This window comes from Mchenga conophoros, linkage group LG15 (genome assembly GCF_057382185.1).
Source record: "Mchenga conophoros isolate Kocher_MC1m ecotype Shallow Benthic linkage group LG15, M_conophoros_male_GT1.1, whole genome shotgun sequence".
Lineage (NCBI taxonomy): Eukaryota > Metazoa > Chordata > Actinopteri > Cichliformes > Cichlidae > Mchenga > Mchenga conophoros.
Window position 1 is genome coordinate 4,901,375 of NC_140540.1, and position 18,784 is coordinate 4,920,158.

Below are 18,784 nucleotides of genomic sequence, written 5' to 3' on the forward strand. Positions count from 1 at the left end.
GTATACATAAAAGTGCATTGATTCAAATAGCGATAGTGTCAATATCAACGCAGGTATTAGTATTGGATTCATACTAGTATCGATCCTATCTTCTTTTTTGGTGGAATGAAAAAACACCTCAAACATTCATTACGAAAAATGCCTGAACCTGTTTTTGCTAAATCAAGCCTTTTTTATTTATTATTAACACATTTAAAAACAGTCGACCTAAAGTGCTTTAAAGATGGGCACATTTACATTGCAGGGCTCCAGTTTTAAAATACATGAAAATCTGAAAGGTGTGTTTTGTTGTATTAACTAAAGTGGAAAGTAAAAAGTGCAGGGATTTAGTGTCATTAATGTTCAGAATTTGGAAATTGATGTGGATTCCTCATAAGTTACGACACACTGCTCTCACCTACATAAGCTGCCTTTATAAGTTAAAATTATTATTGGCGTCAGCAACACTGGTCCTGTATTTACCTGGTTTTTGGGGATAGGTTAATTGATTAATCCAAATTGTCACTAGGTGTGAATGTGAGTGTGAATGGTTGTCTGTCCCTGTGTGTTGGCCCTGCGACAGACTGGCGACCTGTCCAGGGTGTACCCTGCCTCTCGCCCTATGACAGCTGGGATAGGCTCCAGCGCCCCCCGCGACCCTGAAAAGGATAAGCGGAAGCGAATGGATGGATGGATGGACCTAAATTTACAGTATTACACAGCACTAATAATATTGCGCCCAAGTTACCCAAACCTAAATAAATAAATTTTCTCCCAACCATGCAGTCATTTGTGCAGCTCATCTGAGGAGGGCACCATAAATGTTAACATGCTGTCACACTATAACCACCACCAGCCCTGCAGTCTTTCTGCAGTCATAGTGAAACTTTGCAGAAAGAAAATAGTTTCTTTTGTTTGCTTAGCTTTTTTACAGTTTTACATGAGAAACATTGCACAAAAACAATCGAGGATAGTAGAAAACACTGCAGGCCAGAGGAAGACGTATATCAGGGGTGTGAGGTAAGCATGTTTTGTTAGTTGGAATGCTGAAACATCGTGCTGCCAATTTTGTAGTTAAGCTGCACCAATGATGTCACTGAAAATGTGATTCATTCAGATGCTACCATATACTCTCCCGGCTGTAATGTGGATTATTCATCTTCTCTGATTTGATAATTGTGTTCTAAAGCACACTGTAGGGCACAAGCACACCACCCACGCCCCCCCACAAATAATAACCACTGCTGTCTCATCACATTCAACAAGTGAATTGATAAGCCAGGTCCTCTCTTGAACACAGGCGGCTCCAGTGCTGACGCTCTTTTTTATGTCATTGTAAACAAAGTATTTCCATTAGAAAAGAAGAACAAAGCGTGGTAGGCTAATTATGTTTGCGTTGCCCGGCAACTCCTCCGTAGCTTCCCTTTCACTATAAAATTAGGGTGGAGGCTTTGTTTGTCAGCAATCGTTGGGGGGAAAGAGGTTTTCCAAACCTGCTCTACTAATAGAAAGATGAGTTTTCGTAAATAAATTTTAATAAACTTATTGGATAATAATCTTCTAATAAACATGCTAAAAGCTCCCGGGAAGTCTAACGGGAAAACAGGCACCAAGATCCTCCTGGATGCGATCTCCAAGGATAAAGTCCACCTGGCCCGGTTTGTTCTGGATGCGCTGGATGGGGAAATCGTGGACTCCAAAACGGAGGGCGCACAGACTCCCCTCATCTCCTCTGTCTTGCTGCCCGATGCCCAGGCTCGGTGTAAGTTTGCAGAGCTCCTGCTGCACAGAGGCGCCAGCGTCAACTGTCGGGACGGAAACGGGCGCACAGCGCTCAGTCACGCCTGTGAGCAGGGACACCTGGACGCGGTGAAGATCCTGGTCCGAAACAGCGCGGACCCGGAGATTGTAGACTCGTGGGGAAACACAGCGCTCATGTACGCCGCGGTGGCAGGTCACGCGCACGTTGTCGAGTTTTTGGTGAGAGCTTTCAAGAGGCTGGGTCTTCAGATAGACCGACAAAACAAAGTTGGAAACTCTGCTATTGGAGTGGCAAAGTTTCTTGGTCACACTGAATGCATCTGCGCTCTCACCAACAATTCCAAAAAGGGCCGCGAGGACGGAGGCGCTCGTGGAAGTGCGCAGCTGCGACCCGGCGAGCTGGAGAAGAAGGTTGGACATTTAGCAGACAGACTGGAGGTCCTCCGAGCGTGTAATCATGCTCATTGCCTATTGGCTCCAAACTGCACCCGGCAGCCAATCCCGCGGATAAAGCGGAGCGGGTTGTCATCCATGAACTCGATAGAGGAGTTTGAAACGGAGAACGAAGGCGCCTCCTCGCCTCCACCTGATCTGGTCCTCTCTGAAGTCTCGACCCTTGCACCCCGTCCTTGTATTTCTCCCAACCTTAAGCATCCGAAAACCGAGGGAAGGCCGACCACCTCAGATGACCCCCTCCCCCCTCTAACGATGGGCTGTGAGGCTCAAAGATCCACACTGTTCTCGCCTCGGCCCAGCAGAAACAGCCACAGACCCAGCGCGCCCTCTGCTCTGGGCATTTTAATGACCCCCATTCTTGCCAACAAAAGTGAGAATGAGTTGGCAACAGAACGAACCAAAATGTTAGACTTCGGTCTACACAGATTTCCCGACAGCTATTATAAGAAAAGGTGCAGCCTGCCAACCAGCATGCTCAGCCCCGCACCTCCTGAGCGCACTCTGGTCCCTTTGCGTAATTCTAGAACCGTGAGGAGGCGCGAAAGGTCTCCCGGCAAGGCTGAACCTCCCCAGGCACCGACTGCCTCATCTGCAGCCGCGACTTTCTCTGTATTGAGCAACAAAATGTTGCGCCGCTTTACTTTCCCGGAGTTTGAAAAGGATGCGAAAGAGCTGGAACAGGATCCGACGGCATTTTCAATGCGGATTCCGCGATCAGAAACTTTTCCACAGGCTGTTAAAAAACATCCCCAGGTCGACAGCAAAGCCAGCATCGACAGCATCAGCTCCGTCAAGTGCGAGTTTGACTTTCATGTGAGAAAAACAAACGCTTAAAAAGCGTGTTTGCCCGCGTTACTTTAAGAACGGATTCCCACAAAGATCGTTTAGACATGACTTTCAAAACTCCGGTAATTTCCGTGAGAGTTACCAGAACGCATTCATCTTTGATCTACTCCGTTTGGAGTGGAAACAATAAATCCATGCTACTAAAGTTTTACATTTACACCCATATTTAAAGTACAAATGAATCAAACTGTTTGCGTAGTACCTCGCAGCCTTACGACTGTGTATGCTGTAGTGTCAGTATATGGTTGGAACTTTGTCCGGTGTTATATGCCACTCCCTTTAAAGTAGGTGGAGTGTTCATCAAAGGTGAAGAGGTGATGTGCCATACACAATATGTATTATTTATGTATAGCATAAGCTTGTTGTGCTGTGAGATTTTTCTGTATCTTCCAGTACACCTTAACATCAAATAAAGTCTAAATCTGATGTCTATGCGTCTGTGTGGCATCTACCCTCGATAAGGTTTGTGGTAGTGAGTGTTACATAAAACATTTATTCACACTTTGCCCTAATTCCATAAGGTCAATAAGCGCAGATTTTTCTCTGATCTTGTGGGTTCAAAATCATCCTTGTGTAAAGTTAGAGAAAGCTAAGTGCTGTACTGATTCCGGTGCCGGGTTCACACCCCTCTTATTTTGGCAGAGAAAGAGTGATAATCTCATTATGAGCGTTTTGTAGCTCTCGCTCTCAAACGCACTTGGCTTCAACCTTGCACAAGTGGAGTTTGAGATAGTGAGAGAGGGAGGAGGGGGAGAGGTTTTGTCGGTGTTTCCCTCCAGACATCCATCATTTCAACCCCAACCTGCAGTCGCTTTACCACAGACATGGATACCACAGCACTGCGGGAATAACTGACACTGCATGCCGCGATCATTTTTAACTTAAGCGACTTTTTCTTTCCTTTTAAAAAAAAAAAAAAAAAAAAAAAAGAGGGATCATTCTTCGTGACGTTAATAACGTGCAGAGGCTGTCGCTGGGTTAAAGCCTGTCAACCTTGAAAGGAGAGGTCGGTTTGGATAGCCAGAACTCCTCGGTGCCGGGCAGCTTTTGCGGCGCAAACCGGATCTCACGCCCAACCTGGAGACTTTTTTTTTTCTTTCCTGCAGCATTCACGATGATTTGAGCGTGACTTCTTGGCGCTGAGAAGAGGCAATCCTCCTCTCTTTCTCTCTCCCCACCCCCCATTTCTCTCTCTCGCTCTCTCTTTTTGTCATTTTCTCTCTCCCTCCCCTCACTGCCTTCCTTTCTCTCTTTTCTTTTCGCGGGTTCAGCACCGGCTGCCCAGTCACTTAGCCCCCGCTCTTTTTCCTGCTCCGGGGAAGCTGGTAGCGATGGGACGTCTCGGTTTCAGCACCACGGAGAGCGCCCGACTTTTGCTGTTCACTGTGTTTGGTAAGAAAGTGTGTGTGAAGCTGTCGTGACTCCTTACTGCAGTGTGTGTAAGTGTATGGGCGTGCACGTGCACTGCTTGTGTCTGGCCACTACTGGCTCCGTGTGCGCGCGTGTTCTTATATTTCCATGAGTTGGCGTATTTCACCCATTATTTATCTCCTCATTTGGGTGGGAAAAAAAGAGCTTCAAATGTAAGAAGAGTTGTAGTTTTGTCACTTCCTGAGGCTGTTCTTACTGCAGTCCGTGATGTGCTGTTGCTCCCCTGATACTGCAGACTTCACTCTCGGTTTTTTAACCCGTTTTTGACTTTGTCACCAGAAACCGAGGTGATCTAAAAGATGCCAGGTGGCTTCAGCTTAAACTCCAGTCGTTTACGACGCAGATTCTGCTGATTCTGCATGTTTTCAGGGGTGGCCCAAATGTGTGCGTGAGTGTGTCTGCGAGCCATTTGTCACCAGGCTCACCTCCTCTGCTCTTGTCGTCAGGTGTGCTGGCGCTGTCCGTGGTGCTGGCTGAGCAGGAAGGTGAAAACCTGTCCGGTCTCTCCAACAACCCAGACAAAGCCATCTTCGCGGTTCGAGAGAACGGCACAACATGTCTCATGGTGGAGTTCGCTGTAAAATTCCTCGTGCCATATGACGTGCTTGCACTCAACGGGATAGACGTAAGGAATCCCCACTGAATTTTAATACAACGCATGCTTCAGGAATGAGAGAAACCCGCTTAAAATTAAACGTTTTGGTTTGTGCGTAAAACGGATCGAAACATCGGAAACGGGATTTTTAAGATGTAAAATATTTACATTGTATTCAATGTGATTTCTTTAAACTCCTGTTAAGAAGAAAGAGTTACTTTAAATAAATTTAGGCCTACGATAAATTTAAAATATGCGTTTGTGACCCACGGCTGTGCGCAAAATGCTGACCTCTCTCTTATGAGTCCAGTTATAAAGAACGGATAACAGCAAACTTTTCGAAACATTTAAAAGAGATTAAAATTAATTAAAAAAAAAAAATTCAGAATCATGCAGTTGTATTATATACCACTACAGTGCAATCTGGCGCACAGATAATGCTTTCTTTCATTGGAAACTCAGTCCGCTATTTGCCACCTTGACGCTTGCTGAATGTTTTTGCAGCTGATCACCGAGCAGGCGTCGTTCACTCTCCCCCGTGGCGCAGAAATCGAGGGGAAATGTGAGAGCACCGAGTCAGAGATCCACATAACCTGGAAGAACAACGCCTACATCCTCCGCATCTACTTTTCCAAGGCGAGTAAACGAAAATAATGTATCTACACTACATGAAATGTAACCAAAATATCCCCATAAGTCTTAAGAAAATGCGTGCATTCACAAATTGGCTGCCAATTACATTATTTTGACACGCAGAAACAGCGCGTAGCCTGTGTAAAATTAGTGCAAATCCCGTGATTTAAATATAATTAAATCTACTGGTTCTGGTTTAAAAGAAACGTTCCCAGTAAATTTAACAAATGTATCAGAATTTGGTAATTTCCCAAAGATTTCAACACAAAAGTCTTTTAAAAAAATCGAGTAACTCAGTTTTTCGCGAGCGCAGGCCAAATCACCTTTCCCGTCGTTTGACGCATGTGTGCGTGAGTGTTTATGTCTCCCCGTGTGTTGCAGGAATTCCGTGACAAGGGCATCGAGGTGTGGAAGATTAGCAAGGTTCAGTTCGTCTACGACACCTCGGAGACATCGCATTTCATCAACGCATACAACCGTGAGTCTCAGACTCAGCAATTTCCATCGCGCAACTTCCCCTCATTCATTTCCCAGCAGCATTAAGCTGGAATTAGAGGCTGATTCGTGTAGGAATGTAGGAGTTTCGCCCACCAACATCAATTAAGAGTTTTAGCAAAATTAATTTAGATTTTTAATTATTTTTTATTTTTTCACCCTGTGACTTTTAGCTGAGATTACACATTTTTATTTTTTTAAACAACTGAGTGAGAAAAAAAAAAACCGGATGAATAAATCGGACCTCTTCCAAAAAACAATTACTCCCCAATAGACTTTGTTCGTTACTCAATACATTTTATTTTGGAGAATTTCAACAGGAGCCACCTATATTATACTTTGAATGTTTCAAGTTATTAACTTGGATATCCTTTCTACATTAAACCAGAGGTCAGTTACATACACAAGCACCTTAGTGTTGGTTGCATCATAATGTCCTCCTTCACATTCCACTCACAACACGCCCCCCCCCCCCCTTTTCATTTCTCTCCAGCTGGGAAGCACACAGCCAGCACCCACCGGCTGTCAGCCCTGGTGACCCCTGCCGGGCGCTCCTATGTGTGCACGGCACAGCAGACCCTCACTCTTATCTCAAGTGACCACCAGAAGGGCATCACCGTTTCCATGTATGACATCCAGATCCAGCCCTTTGACATCGCATCTGACTTCATGTTCAGTGAACGTAAGAGCACAACAGAAAACCCCTTTGACGAAAAACTGCCCGATTGCTGCCACACACACTATCATGCTTTTCTGGTCACACATTTCGTGGAACAACAGAGATGATGATGATGATAATGAGAAATCCTGGGGGTTCAGAGTGCTACAGCTGTACGTCTCTCTTGCTGACTCGCAAACAGAGCTCTCTGGGGGGTGTTATTGCTGCAGTATGAGGGCTGCAGAGAAGGCGCCAGGGTGACAAGAGGAAAAAGAGGAGGTGGGGACACAAGAGATGCAGAGAGGGGGAGAGAGAGAAAAAAGGGGGTGGGGGGGGGTCATTAGGAGTTTATGAGTGCAGTCATATCCTTGCCCTGAATGCAGCTTTTATAGACGTACTCACCTCTCTGTCCAATCACCTTGTAAGAATCATTTGTCCCTTAGCTGCTGTAAACTAGGCTGTGCAATGCTTCACTGCCTTTCTCCTAGTGTGTATAACTGCTGTCCACGGGGAGAAGCACCTTCAACTTTAACCCCCATATACATACTGTACATCCAATGATGGCTTAGGTGTTCTATCCCACTCCCACAAACACCAGTGTATCAAACTATAAAATGCACAAAAGAGAAAAAAAAAGTCTAACCAAAAGAGATATGACTTATTGTGATCATCACAACAATTGTGCAAAAAAAAGAATAACAAAAAACAAAACTGTTAATTTTGTTGAAATATTAGAATTCTACCTTGCGTTGCACATAAGTAGAACAAACCCGATGAACACAACCAGGCATTGAACCAGCAACCTTCCAATAAATAGATGGCCTGCTCTACCTTCTGAGCTACAGCCACCCTGAGAAAAAGTCCAGAGAACAGAGATGCTTGACTAAACTTGTGAGATGCCACGTGTGTGTCTCCTTCATGTCAACAACTACAAGCAGAAAGGTTGAAGGACATTAATGCATTTCAAGAACATCCAAAGTTATCTAAGTGACGACAGAAAATCAAACAGCTCTGAGTCACCTCTAAGCAAAAATGCTAATATGTTGACTGGTTCAAGTCTCAGTCTTTTCTGGTAATTTAATCTTTCCAGACAATAAACTCAGTTCATCAAGAAAACAATCATCTGATTAGACTGCATTCAATTTATTGTCATTGAAAAGTATATAACTCACACAACTAAATGAAGTTCAGCCTTAAATCTGAATAGAATAAAAGAATACCCTGATATTATGTATAACAATATAGTTCAGGTATAAAAAAATATCATCCAGCATGCAATACAAATAAGTTCTGAAATAATCTACACACCATCTTTGCCCTTTGTAAGTCACGTTCGATCACCTTCTCATACAGACTGTGTATCATTCTACTTTCTGCAGCCTACAAATGCATCACAGACCAGCGGGAGCGCCTGGAGGAGACCCTCCCCCTTATCTTGGGTCTCATTCTGGGCCTAATAATCGTCATCATCCTCACAATCTACCACTTTCACCTCAAGCTGACAGCGGCTCAGCCCCAGCTCCCCAGAGATCGCTCCATGTACAAGAACATGTAGTGAACCGGCACAGCAGCGGCTCCCCTCGGCTCTCTCCGAAGCTAACCTGATGACAGACTTTGTCTCCTTGTTGTTCCAGGCCTCTAATACCACAGAGAATCGTGACCCCCGCACTGGGCTGAATCCTCGATTGATAAATGTGTAGCATGTACTGCCCACAAGAACTTTTGAAAAGCTGAAACATAAATTAATGGGACAGTTTGGGGAGGGGGGAGCTGTCATGGATTTAGCTGGGAGTGTAAACCCACCAAAAAAAACAATAATTTCACCGGCTACTGAATTAAATCTTGGTCTAGAATCTGCTTAGAGTTTTAATTAAAATAAGAAAAAAAAGTAAAGCTTTTATGAAAATAACTAATTTTATTCAGACCTCTCTAAGTTATAGTATGTTTGTTTTTTTAAAGTCATCGCGTCACTGGATCATAGTTGGTCACTTCTGCCTAATCTTATTCAACTTGTCTTTGAAAGAAATGTCTGAAATTTCTGCTTCTGCTGTCTTTCCACCTTCTTCTCTCTTTCTCTTCCCGGAATGGCTGATAAATTATTTCAGTTCTCTCCTGTTGGTTCTGTATAAGCTTACCTTCATATATTTTTTTTTAGCCAATCCTCTTATTATTACATTTTGAATGCAACCATAGTGTTGACAGTCTTGTAGTGTGCAGTACAGTGGCATTCAAAGTTTTTGCTTTGACTTCAGCAAATCTGATGTCCGCACCGACGTACAGAACATATCAAGAGGCAGAAAGAAATGCATCCATCTGACACAAACTATGTACTAAACAGCGAGGAATTTCACTGAATGATGAGATGTGTGTTTATGAAAATGAGGTTACTAAAGGGAAAAAAAAAAACTATAAATATATGTAAATTATTTTCAGAATCAAATTCTATGCATAAACTTCTGCTGATGCAATCCTGTGCCGTACTCTTCTGTTTCGTTCTAAATAAATTGCTGGACTCACGTCTACTCCTTTGTCAAACTACTTCCACTATTATCTACTACAGTGTTAAAAGCACAAAGTCTCATTCTTTCAGCTCTAATGAAAAAATAAATCACTATTTTATTTCCTATCTTTTGGTGAATAAGACAAAAAAAGGATGAATGAAATAAGGTGACTGAGAAAAATTGACTGATGCACCCGTCTGAGGAGACGCTGCTGGGATGAGGTATTGATTTTGACACTGGGTTTTGTTTAATTGAAAATAAATAGGACATTTGTGTCTTCTACACCGATTTGTTTCAGCGGCATGGATGTTATACATCATCCTCGGTTGTAACTCATCAAAGTAGATGTCCTCTCAATCAGACTAACTACTGGAAACTTAAATCCTCAAATTTATTAAAAGTATAAAGCTGTGTGTCAGCTTAATTTCACTCAAAAATGAGTGACATTTGAAATGTATTGTTTTAACTTACTGAACTTTCAAAGTCAATTTTCACACCACACACACGTGTGTGTGTGTATATATATATATATATATATATATATATATATATATATATATATATGCCAAAATACAATTATTGTTGTTATCTGTGAATTTATAAATTGTTGGTTTACAAAAATGAAGAAAAAAAAATAGTGAAGTATATTAACATTTTTGATGGAGATGCCATTGGTTGAATGGTATACTGGAGTTCAGTGTGCCAGCTCAAATTTGGGTATAAATATGAATTTTGTTTGTTATTTGCCTAATAAATAATATGAAAAGTTTCTGATTAGATTTGGAAAATGTTGTTGTTTTTTTAATGATAGGTTGTCAAATAATTTTGTTAAGCACTGTAGATTTAATTGATAATCAAAGTGATCTTGAGCAATAGCAGGAAGATCTTTCAAAGGTTTTCTTTGGGCTTTTGCTGCTTTTTTAATCCCATTCAGTCCAGTCTTTGTACCTGACTGCTACTGGCAATAGCTTCATTTTCATTCAGTGCAGTAAAAGCATACCTGAATAAAAAACACACACAGTGGAACAATATCAGTCATGGACTGGCCTCTCTAGAGAACTGCACCCTGACATTACTGAAGCAGTGTGGGGTCATCCTGAGAGAACAGAACAAAAGAAACCTGGAGAACTATTGTTAAAGACTGCTGAAGGACAGCAAAAGAAAGCTACCTAAGAACGTTCATTTATGTTTTCATTTCAATATTTCTAATTTTTCCAAGGAAAATATAAAGAAGCCAGGTATAGCTCAAGACATCTGTTACATTGTTTTATATTACATTGTTTTACTTATCTTCATGTTAGAATAACTTACTCATTAGAAAAAAGTAAGTTGACACATATTGTAACAAATAGCAATCGAAGCATATACTTTTAATTTAAAAAAAATCATAGATTTTTGGATGTATTTATTTATGCATTTATTAAAACATTAACCTTAAATCCCCCGTAGGCCTACAAAGAGGTACCATGATTGTGCGGCTACGTTAAGTGTTAGCATTAGCAACCTGAGCTTAACATACTGTACAAAAGAGCATCACATAGACAGAGAATTTACCCTGTTTAACCTCGAATAAGCTTTTTAAATTCAACCACTACATGACGGGTAACACAAAGCAGGATATCTGTGCTTGTTAACACAGATAGGAATGCTTTACTTTGACATACATATTTTCAATTAGCTGTTGACGCTTCTAAAAAGTTAGCATCCGGCCTTCATTCTGCTACAAAGCTACATGCTAACAACAACTGAGGAAAACTCACCTGTTGCTGAGCTTCACAAACTCTCAAAAACTGCAGCCACGATCTTCCGCCTGTCTTCTTTTATTCTGGAGGAAATTCCAAGTTTTCCAGTTGGACTTTTACTGTCGAAGGTCGGCAAGCTGCGATTTTCTTCAGCTTTTATTAGCTACAGACAAGTCTCACGCGTGAAAAAGGCCTAAAAAATTCCTTGATTTGGGCATATCCCTTTAGTTTTACTTGTTCGGGCGTCATAAGGAGATGGCATCATAGCTGTTAAAAAGGGTTTAGTTCATATCCAGTCCAGTGAGCAACACCAGGTAACCTGCATGCACTACACCTGAGGCCGTGACCTTATTAGCCTACAACAACACTGAATGCAGGGAGGACAGTACATTACAGAAACCAGTGCAAATCTCTGCCTGTCCTTTATGAGCTGCAAAGATAGATACATGTACATTATTGTTTTCAGTATATTATTAAAAAAATTCTAAGTAATGAATCAAAAGATTTTAAATCTTCTAATAATATTAAAAAAAAAACATAACATAAAACAAAAATATCCCAATAAGAGCTGCATGTGTGTGTGTCAATCCTTGAGACCCTACAGCAGCAGGAACTAGCCCAAAGGTGGTCTAACAACTTTGGCAGGCCTGTTATGGTATATAAACACATTTAGATAATCTGTTTTTTATTGCTTCATTACAAATCATTCCATTTAAAGACACAAACTATTTCAAATACCTCCCAAAGGTTGTTTAGAAAACTAACAAACAAACACACACTCACACACAAAAGTTGTGTTTGGAACAGATGAGTGTTTTCCACTAACTCAAACATTGACTCTACAAGCTGGTGTCATCCTCACTGATACTCTCAGTGGCCCCAGTAGCTGTGTTTTTATTTACTAGACCACTGTCGATCTTCCTGTGAGAAAGAAGCTCCATTCTCTGTCCGAGCTAAATCAATATCCCATTATGGTGTTTCAGAGGGAAATGGCTTAGAGGGAAGAGAGAGAAATAACCTAATATATTATGGCAACACTGATCCATGAATGTGTCTTTTTTTGCTTCTGTGTTCGGAGGTGAAATACAGGTGAAATTGTTGGAAATGAGAACCCAAAAACAACAAAGAGAAAATAAACTGTTGATGATTGAAAAGACCTCTTTAGGATATTCTGACAGTGTGCTGTTAAAAAAACAAAAGAAGAAGAGACGACTGCATAATAAGGTGATGAAGGAAAAATCCATGCAACACATCTTGATGTTTTTATGGGTGTTTTTTTTTTTTTTTTAATTGAAACCAGCTTCACTGATAACAAACATGCAATATCACTATACAAGCCAACACCACAGATAAGTGTTTACTCATTCAAATCTTGACTCACTGTCAAGGCTTAGCCAGCAGCGCACGCACAAACACACACACGCACACACACACTTTCAGATGCTGTAGAGATAAACACCTCTCCACCTCTTTTGCTCTTTGACATACGCAGACGCACAGGCTCACGTACACACAGTCATATTTACATATCACAGTGAATGATGGGTAAAAACAGGGAAGGGGATAACACTGTTCTCCTGGTCCAAACTAGAGATGAGAATGGCAGCAAAGCTCCGGTGATAGCGAGTGTGTGTGTCTGACTGACTGAGGTGGGATAAGGAGTGAGATGATGACAGCGAGGATGTGAGCAGAAAACCTTTTATCAGCATCCTAAACTCTGTGCGGTAGGGAGGCGTCTTGGACAGGCGCCTCTTTGGCATTAAGAAAGAAACACAGTGAGACTGCTAATATAAAAAAAAAAACAAGTCTGCGTGAAGCTAGTTTTTTTTCTTTCCTTTCTCAAATCCACTCAGTCTGTGCTACATTTAAATGCATGATGTTGTTACAGTATCATAAATACAGGGCGTCATGGATTCATAAATACAGCAGGTCTGGGGTATTGCTTGGATGATAAACCGACTGTCTGCCAAATGCGCTCTTAGAAATTGAAGTCAAAACCTAACAAAAAAAACCCAAAAAGAAAAACCAAACAAAAGAAGGCCACACTACCAAAAAAATATACCTTCAGTTCCAATAAATAAATAAATATTTGAAAATGTCATACAAAATTCTGACATTACCCTTTTTTCCCAACATTTAATGGAAGTTCTGTCTACAAATGTAAGATAATAAATATATTTAGTATTTTTTTTAGTAACAGGTTTTAGGTGGGTTTATTTGGGATATCTCTTATATCTTTAAGCAAAAATTGGATTATAAACAGTAGGAAAGATCTCTGCAGAAACTCTATTTAATACCGCTCATATCACAATGGTTACGACACGATAAAATACTGCAAGTTATCAAAACTGTACAGAAAAACTTACAGGTTTCTCTAAAATACATTTTCACTGTTAGTGTGTGACAAGAGATGCGAGAGAGCTCGTCTCTGAGCAGCAGCCTGCGCTCCTTATGATGAACCGACGACGCGGTAAACAGTCGTGACCAGTCAAAAACCCGCTCTCTCTTCACACTGATTGTTCTGCCCTCTGCTGCTCGGGTCTGGAGCAGCACGCTGGTCGCTTTGGGTCCTTCCATGTTGTCACACCCCCTCTGAGAAGCTCTGGATGGCTACAACAAGTCTACATGGCGCTGAAGACTTACAGTCTGGGAAGAAAGAAGACTGCAGCAGGGCGAGGCAGTCTGCTTAGTTTACTGGATGTCTAGAGTTTCCTCTGGCACATTACGCTCTTCTACTCCAGTTCATGGTTTCAATAGTTTTTTTCTTCTTTGCTTTGTCTTGTGTTTTTTAATTTTTTTTATTAATGTATGTCTTAGATATTCCTCTAGCTAATCTACTTCACGGTTACAGGTGTGAAAGTTGGTGGCACACCACCAAGCAGTGGGGTGTTTTGGCTGGGTGAGGGCAGTGCCACCCTGGTAGTGTGTTTATGTGAATGTTTTTAGTGGAGGAGAGGGCTGGGGTTTGAGTCAGCAGGTCAGCGATGGCGGTAGTGTCTCATGAGGGGAACGATACAGGAAGGGGGTCCCGAGAGCTTTAGGAAGGGGTGCTGGAGGAGCTCCTGCGCTGTGGCTCTCTGGGACGGTTCCCTCACCAGCATCAGGTCCAGGAAGGAGCGTAACACGGTTGACACCTGGAGATGTGAGCAAATGTTTGAATTCATCTGCTTAGCTAGGTTTGAGTATAACATAGCCAAAAAAACAGCAGTAAAATTAACACACACACACACACACTTTTAGTGACAACACAGATGTCGATCTCTTCATCAACTTTGGGAACATTTAGGTCAGTCACACATGACTTTAGACCAGTCAGCAACCACCGGCAACCTCCAATTGCTAGTGGGAAATGTGTCTTCCCTGATTGGTTGTCGTGTTTTTGCCAGACGTTGCTGTCATCACAAAGAGGCTGTGACACAAAAAAAACAACCTTGTATTTGTTGGTATTCCTGTGGTCTCCTGTTTTTTTGTGTGTTCATGGGAACATGAACATTTTAGTAATGTACTTCAATAGGAAACATAGTGTCAGAAGCATGTACGTTTTGTAGAAAACAGCGAGGCATCACCATGGAAACCAAGATATTTTGGTAGCTTCCTGAGCTTCTTTTTGTTTTTAAAAGCTGCTAGATGAATTACATGCATGAATATTATACAAATGAAGCGTAAAAAGAATTGACATGTATGACTCAAACTTGGGTCTCTCGCCTGAAAGGCAACACAACTTACTTGTTCACGACCTTCCAAATGCAGATTATTGAGTTTTTTAATTGGTACACGTGAGTGTCGACTGATATAAAACCGTCTTTAAGGACATTTCGAGGGACAAACAGCAACACGAGTCATTAGATTAAAGCCTGCAACGCACTGTCATGAGAACAGGTTGTACCACTGCAATCAACACCTTTCAAAAAGGGAAACTTTTATTTTAAGGCGAACGCATTTCCAGTTTCGACTGCACTTCTCAAAGTTTCGTCACCACTTGGTGAGGAGCGCTTGCCATGCAAAGCACAAGCAACCACAGCAATCTGCTAGAAACCAAAGCAATGCCAAGGAGGTTTTTGGTGCACTACATCTTTGTGGCTAATTTCACACTAGCAATTGCCAACAATTTCCAGCAACCGCTCACCAAATTCTGTCCCCATTAGAATGAATTGTAATGGCTTTGGTGTTCACTTTACTTTGAATTAGCACTACGATCTACCCAAAATCTTAACAGTTCAGTACTTTGGTTTATGATTAAAACTACTGAAATTCCCATTTTGTTCAGATATGACAACTGCCATATTTCTGGTGTATCCATTATTACATACTCATACATAGACACAGACCAGTCTTAGGTTATGTAATGAGTAATGATACTCACAATAAATGCAATCTGAGTTAGAAAAAACACATTAACATGAACTGAAATTTTGGTCTGTTGCTTACAGCTGTTTGTAGAAGTCTTTCCTATTAATTTAATTAAATACCCGTAGCTTCATATGAATATTTACAGGATCCATGTGTCTCAAAAATAAAAGAGTTGTAGTACTTTTGTAATATAAGTTCATAAATGTTACCTTGCACTTCTCTGCACCTGAGGTGTGACTGGTGAGCTGTCACACAGAGATGCGTTTTTACAGCTAAACAGTTGACAGCTCTAAGAACATTTTCTTCTGCTGTTGGCAAAAGTCTGATCCGTTTACTTATTGAGAACTCGCCTTCGACTTTTCTTACCTTATGGGACTCCTTTAGCCGTGGGGGCAGGTTGTCTCGTATCCTTCTCATGGCCTGCAGAGGGGGCTCATTGAAGTAAGGGGGCTCTCCATCCACCATCTCAATCACCATAATGCCTAAAGACCAGATGTCCACCTGAACACGCAAAAACATTCAGTCTATTCAGCCAGGACAGTAAACATACATGCATAACATATACAGGGAAATGCTCCTGAACTCCTCAGTAGAATAATGTTATTTCTGTGCATGTGTCCTCACCTCAGTCCCGTAAGGTAATCTTGAGATAACCTCTGGTGCCATCCAGTAGGGTGTGCCCACGAGGGACTTCCTCTTGGGTACCTCTTTGGAAACTTGGGCACAAAAGCCAAAATCTGATAGCTTGATCTGTAAACACACACATATACAGTACATGGTTCCAGTCTCTACTAAGCAGGTTGGTGGGCATACAGAATAGAATATATTAGTTCAGAAGTGCACTGACCTCTTGTGATCAAGAGCTTTGTCAGAAGACACTAATCCCATATATTAGCACTTAATTAAGCTTCAGTTAATCATGTCTTATCAACTCGTTAGGAGGCATTAAGCAGGATTTAATTACTAGGGCACGGCGGTAATGGATGATGATGAGTTTCTGGCATTGGCTGTTGACAAGCGGCAGGACAGGCACCCATGGAGGTCAGTGAGTGTTGAATGACTGTGTGTGTGTGTGTGTGTGTGTGTGTGTGTGAGACCAGTGAAAAAGAATAGCAGCTTAGGTTATTATTACCTGGGGTTTAGTGGATTACTGTTTAAGCAGTGACTAATTTGATAGCATCCCAAGAGGAGCATGGATGAATAGAAATATGCACGTGCACTTACTCTGCCATCGCTAGTCAGGAGAATGGAGTCGCTCTTAATGTCACGGTGGATGACGCCCTGTGTGTGCAGGTAGGACAGAGCCTTCAACACCGACAGACACACCGTAGCAATCTGCTCCTCGTTCATCCTGTAAGGAGACACACACACACACGGCCTGTCAGAAATATTTTATTTAATCAGATTAGATTTATTTTCATAGCTAACTGTTTATTTCCACAATTTGTAGTTTATCTTTTAAATAAATGTGCTATCTGTTTTTATCCAGTAAGCTCATTTTTGTCGCCTGTGCTTTCTCCATGTGCTGTGCATTGCGAGAAAACATTTATTCATAAATAAAACTGACTTTTATTCTTTGAGCTACAAAAATGACTGGCTTTAAGACTTGAGAGTCATCCTATAGAGGATATGGAGTAGAAATCCAGTTTGAAAATATCCCACTGTGGCCTGCAGCGTTTCTAGCTACGAGCAGGCAGGAGGGTCCCATATGGAGAGAGGGGGCGATGCTGCGCGTCTCACTGAGTTCATGTAGAAACTCACAGCTCCACTGAACATTAACGTCTCTAGACCCAGCTGGCCGGGCTGTGCTGTGTGCTTATTTGTGTGCGCTCTAATCTGCAATCATACAATACATGTGCACAAAGAAGCGCGCTTGTTTTAAACCCCAAACTAAGGATACAGATGGATGCAGATGCACATATACTGTATATGCATTGCAGTATGATGTTACATGCTTGCAACCCTTCTGCACACTTCTCTTTATCATACAGTGTAACGTTCCCGCTATTGGGGCACTTACTTGCAAACTTACATTATGAGAAACAACCCTTTGGGCTACACATACGCTCATAATATTAAACATATATAATCACACTCTACAGATTGCAGCATATTTTATTGTTACACATGTATGCTTTTACAATCACAAGAGATAAATGAGCTTTCTGCTAATGGAAAAACAACCGGCTAACTCGGAGTGAATGGGATGGAGACACGTACGTGAAAATGAATCACCTCTTACGCTCCCATACACACACAAACAAATGAGCTCTCTCACACACACACACACACACACACACACACACACACACACACACTCATGGAGGCAGGATCAGTGAAATAGAAAATTGTTTCACAAAGTGAAAAACAACTTTAATGAGCCTGTAAAGGTTGTCAAAGGGAGGAGAATTACACATGCACCTACACACAGACAAAAGGTGCACACACAAACACTAAGGCATTCATACTCACACACACACAGCTGCACACACAAACCCATATGCTTTTGCATTTACACTAGATAAAAATCCCCTCGAAGTGCAGATCATTACCCAACTTTAAAAGTATAATTGAAATCTGAACGTGACTGAAATAGTTCTGCAGACCCCCCATTCTCCTCCCGCTGCAGACTTGCCTGTGTGAGTTAGAATTGAGCGCGCATGTGTCCATAAATCTCAGAGCGTGTGTGCGTTTGTGTGTTTGCTGCCAGCAAGCTGATGAGGCTTGCACAACGCGAGGCAGGCAGCAGTTATTTCCACAACAAAAAGCCTAACAGAAATAGCAGCAGGCTTTCACCTGGACAAATATGGCAGAAATTACTGATGAAGAAAATACACCGCTCAAGCCCTTCTGCGGTATTTTCTCACTGATTTTATTTTATGCCTGCATACTAATCAATCTACATTTTATAAGGACATCTATTAAGTTTTATTCCAAACTTTTTCTGATAATATTAATAAAAGGTAAAAAAAAAAAAAAAAAGCAACTGACCCTACAGGGTGAATGTATGTGAGTCTTTATCAAAAAGAGAAATTCTGTTTAAAATCCACTTTTATGAGCTTTCCGTGAGTACCTTTAAAAGCACTCGTGGTGAAACTTTCTCTCATGCATGCACCGAGCACACAAACGAGCAAACATCTGTGTGGGAGACTGTTCAAAATACTTCACAGCAGCAGCGGTGCTCAGCCTCGCCAAAGCGTGTTATTAGCATCCGACACCGCGCAGCGCTAATGCTGACACTCCGCGCAAATGACTGTAATTAAACACCAAGCACAAAGTAAGCTTAAAACAATGAGGCAGCAGCTTAGAAACGCAACTCAGTAACACAGAAACCATT

The 18,784-nt window shown here is 41.7% G+C and overlaps 3 protein-coding genes across 6 annotated transcripts in view; 2 read left to right on the forward strand and 1 right to left on the reverse strand.

Moving 5' to 3' along the window:
* The first annotated feature begins 1,464 nt into the window (after positions 1–1,464).
* LOC146557545 (uncharacterized) lies at positions 1,465–3,945 on the forward strand. Its single transcript, XM_085246684.1, has one exon. It carries the CDS (start codon positions 1,549–1,551, stop codon positions 3,028–3,030), a length of 1,482 nt encoding a protein of 493 aa, XP_085102810.1. The 5' UTR covers positions 1,465–1,548; the 3' UTR covers positions 3,031–3,945.
* lamp5 (lysosome associated membrane protein 5) lies at positions 3,788–9,376 on the forward strand. Its single transcript, XM_085246685.1, has 6 exons — positions 3,788–4,434; positions 4,920–5,098; positions 5,573–5,704; positions 6,083–6,179; positions 6,690–6,878; positions 8,234–9,376. Exons 1-6 carry the CDS (start codon positions 4,374–4,376, stop codon positions 8,407–8,409), a joined length of 834 nt encoding a protein of 277 aa, XP_085102811.1. The 5' UTR covers positions 3,788–4,373; the 3' UTR covers positions 8,410–9,376.
* Positions 9,377–11,765: 2,389 nt separating this feature from the next.
* The window catches only part of pak5 (p21 protein (Cdc42/Rac)-activated kinase 5), an 87,685-nt gene continuing 80,666 nt past the window's right edge, over positions 11,766–18,784 (reverse strand). For all 4 annotated transcript variants that reach the window (XM_085246682.1, XM_085246680.1, XM_085246681.1 and 1 more), the window contains 4 exons: positions 16,672–16,798; positions 16,072–16,197; positions 15,814–15,948; positions 11,766–14,231 (listed from right to left, as the gene is read on the reverse strand). In XM_085246682.1, the coding sequence (XP_085102808.1) occupies positions 14,076–14,231; positions 15,814–15,948; positions 16,072–16,197; positions 16,672–16,798 (544 nt within the window). In that variant the 3' untranslated portion in view covers positions 11,766–14,075. The remainder of the gene's footprint in view (positions 14,232–15,813; positions 15,949–16,071; positions 16,198–16,671; positions 16,799–18,784) is intronic.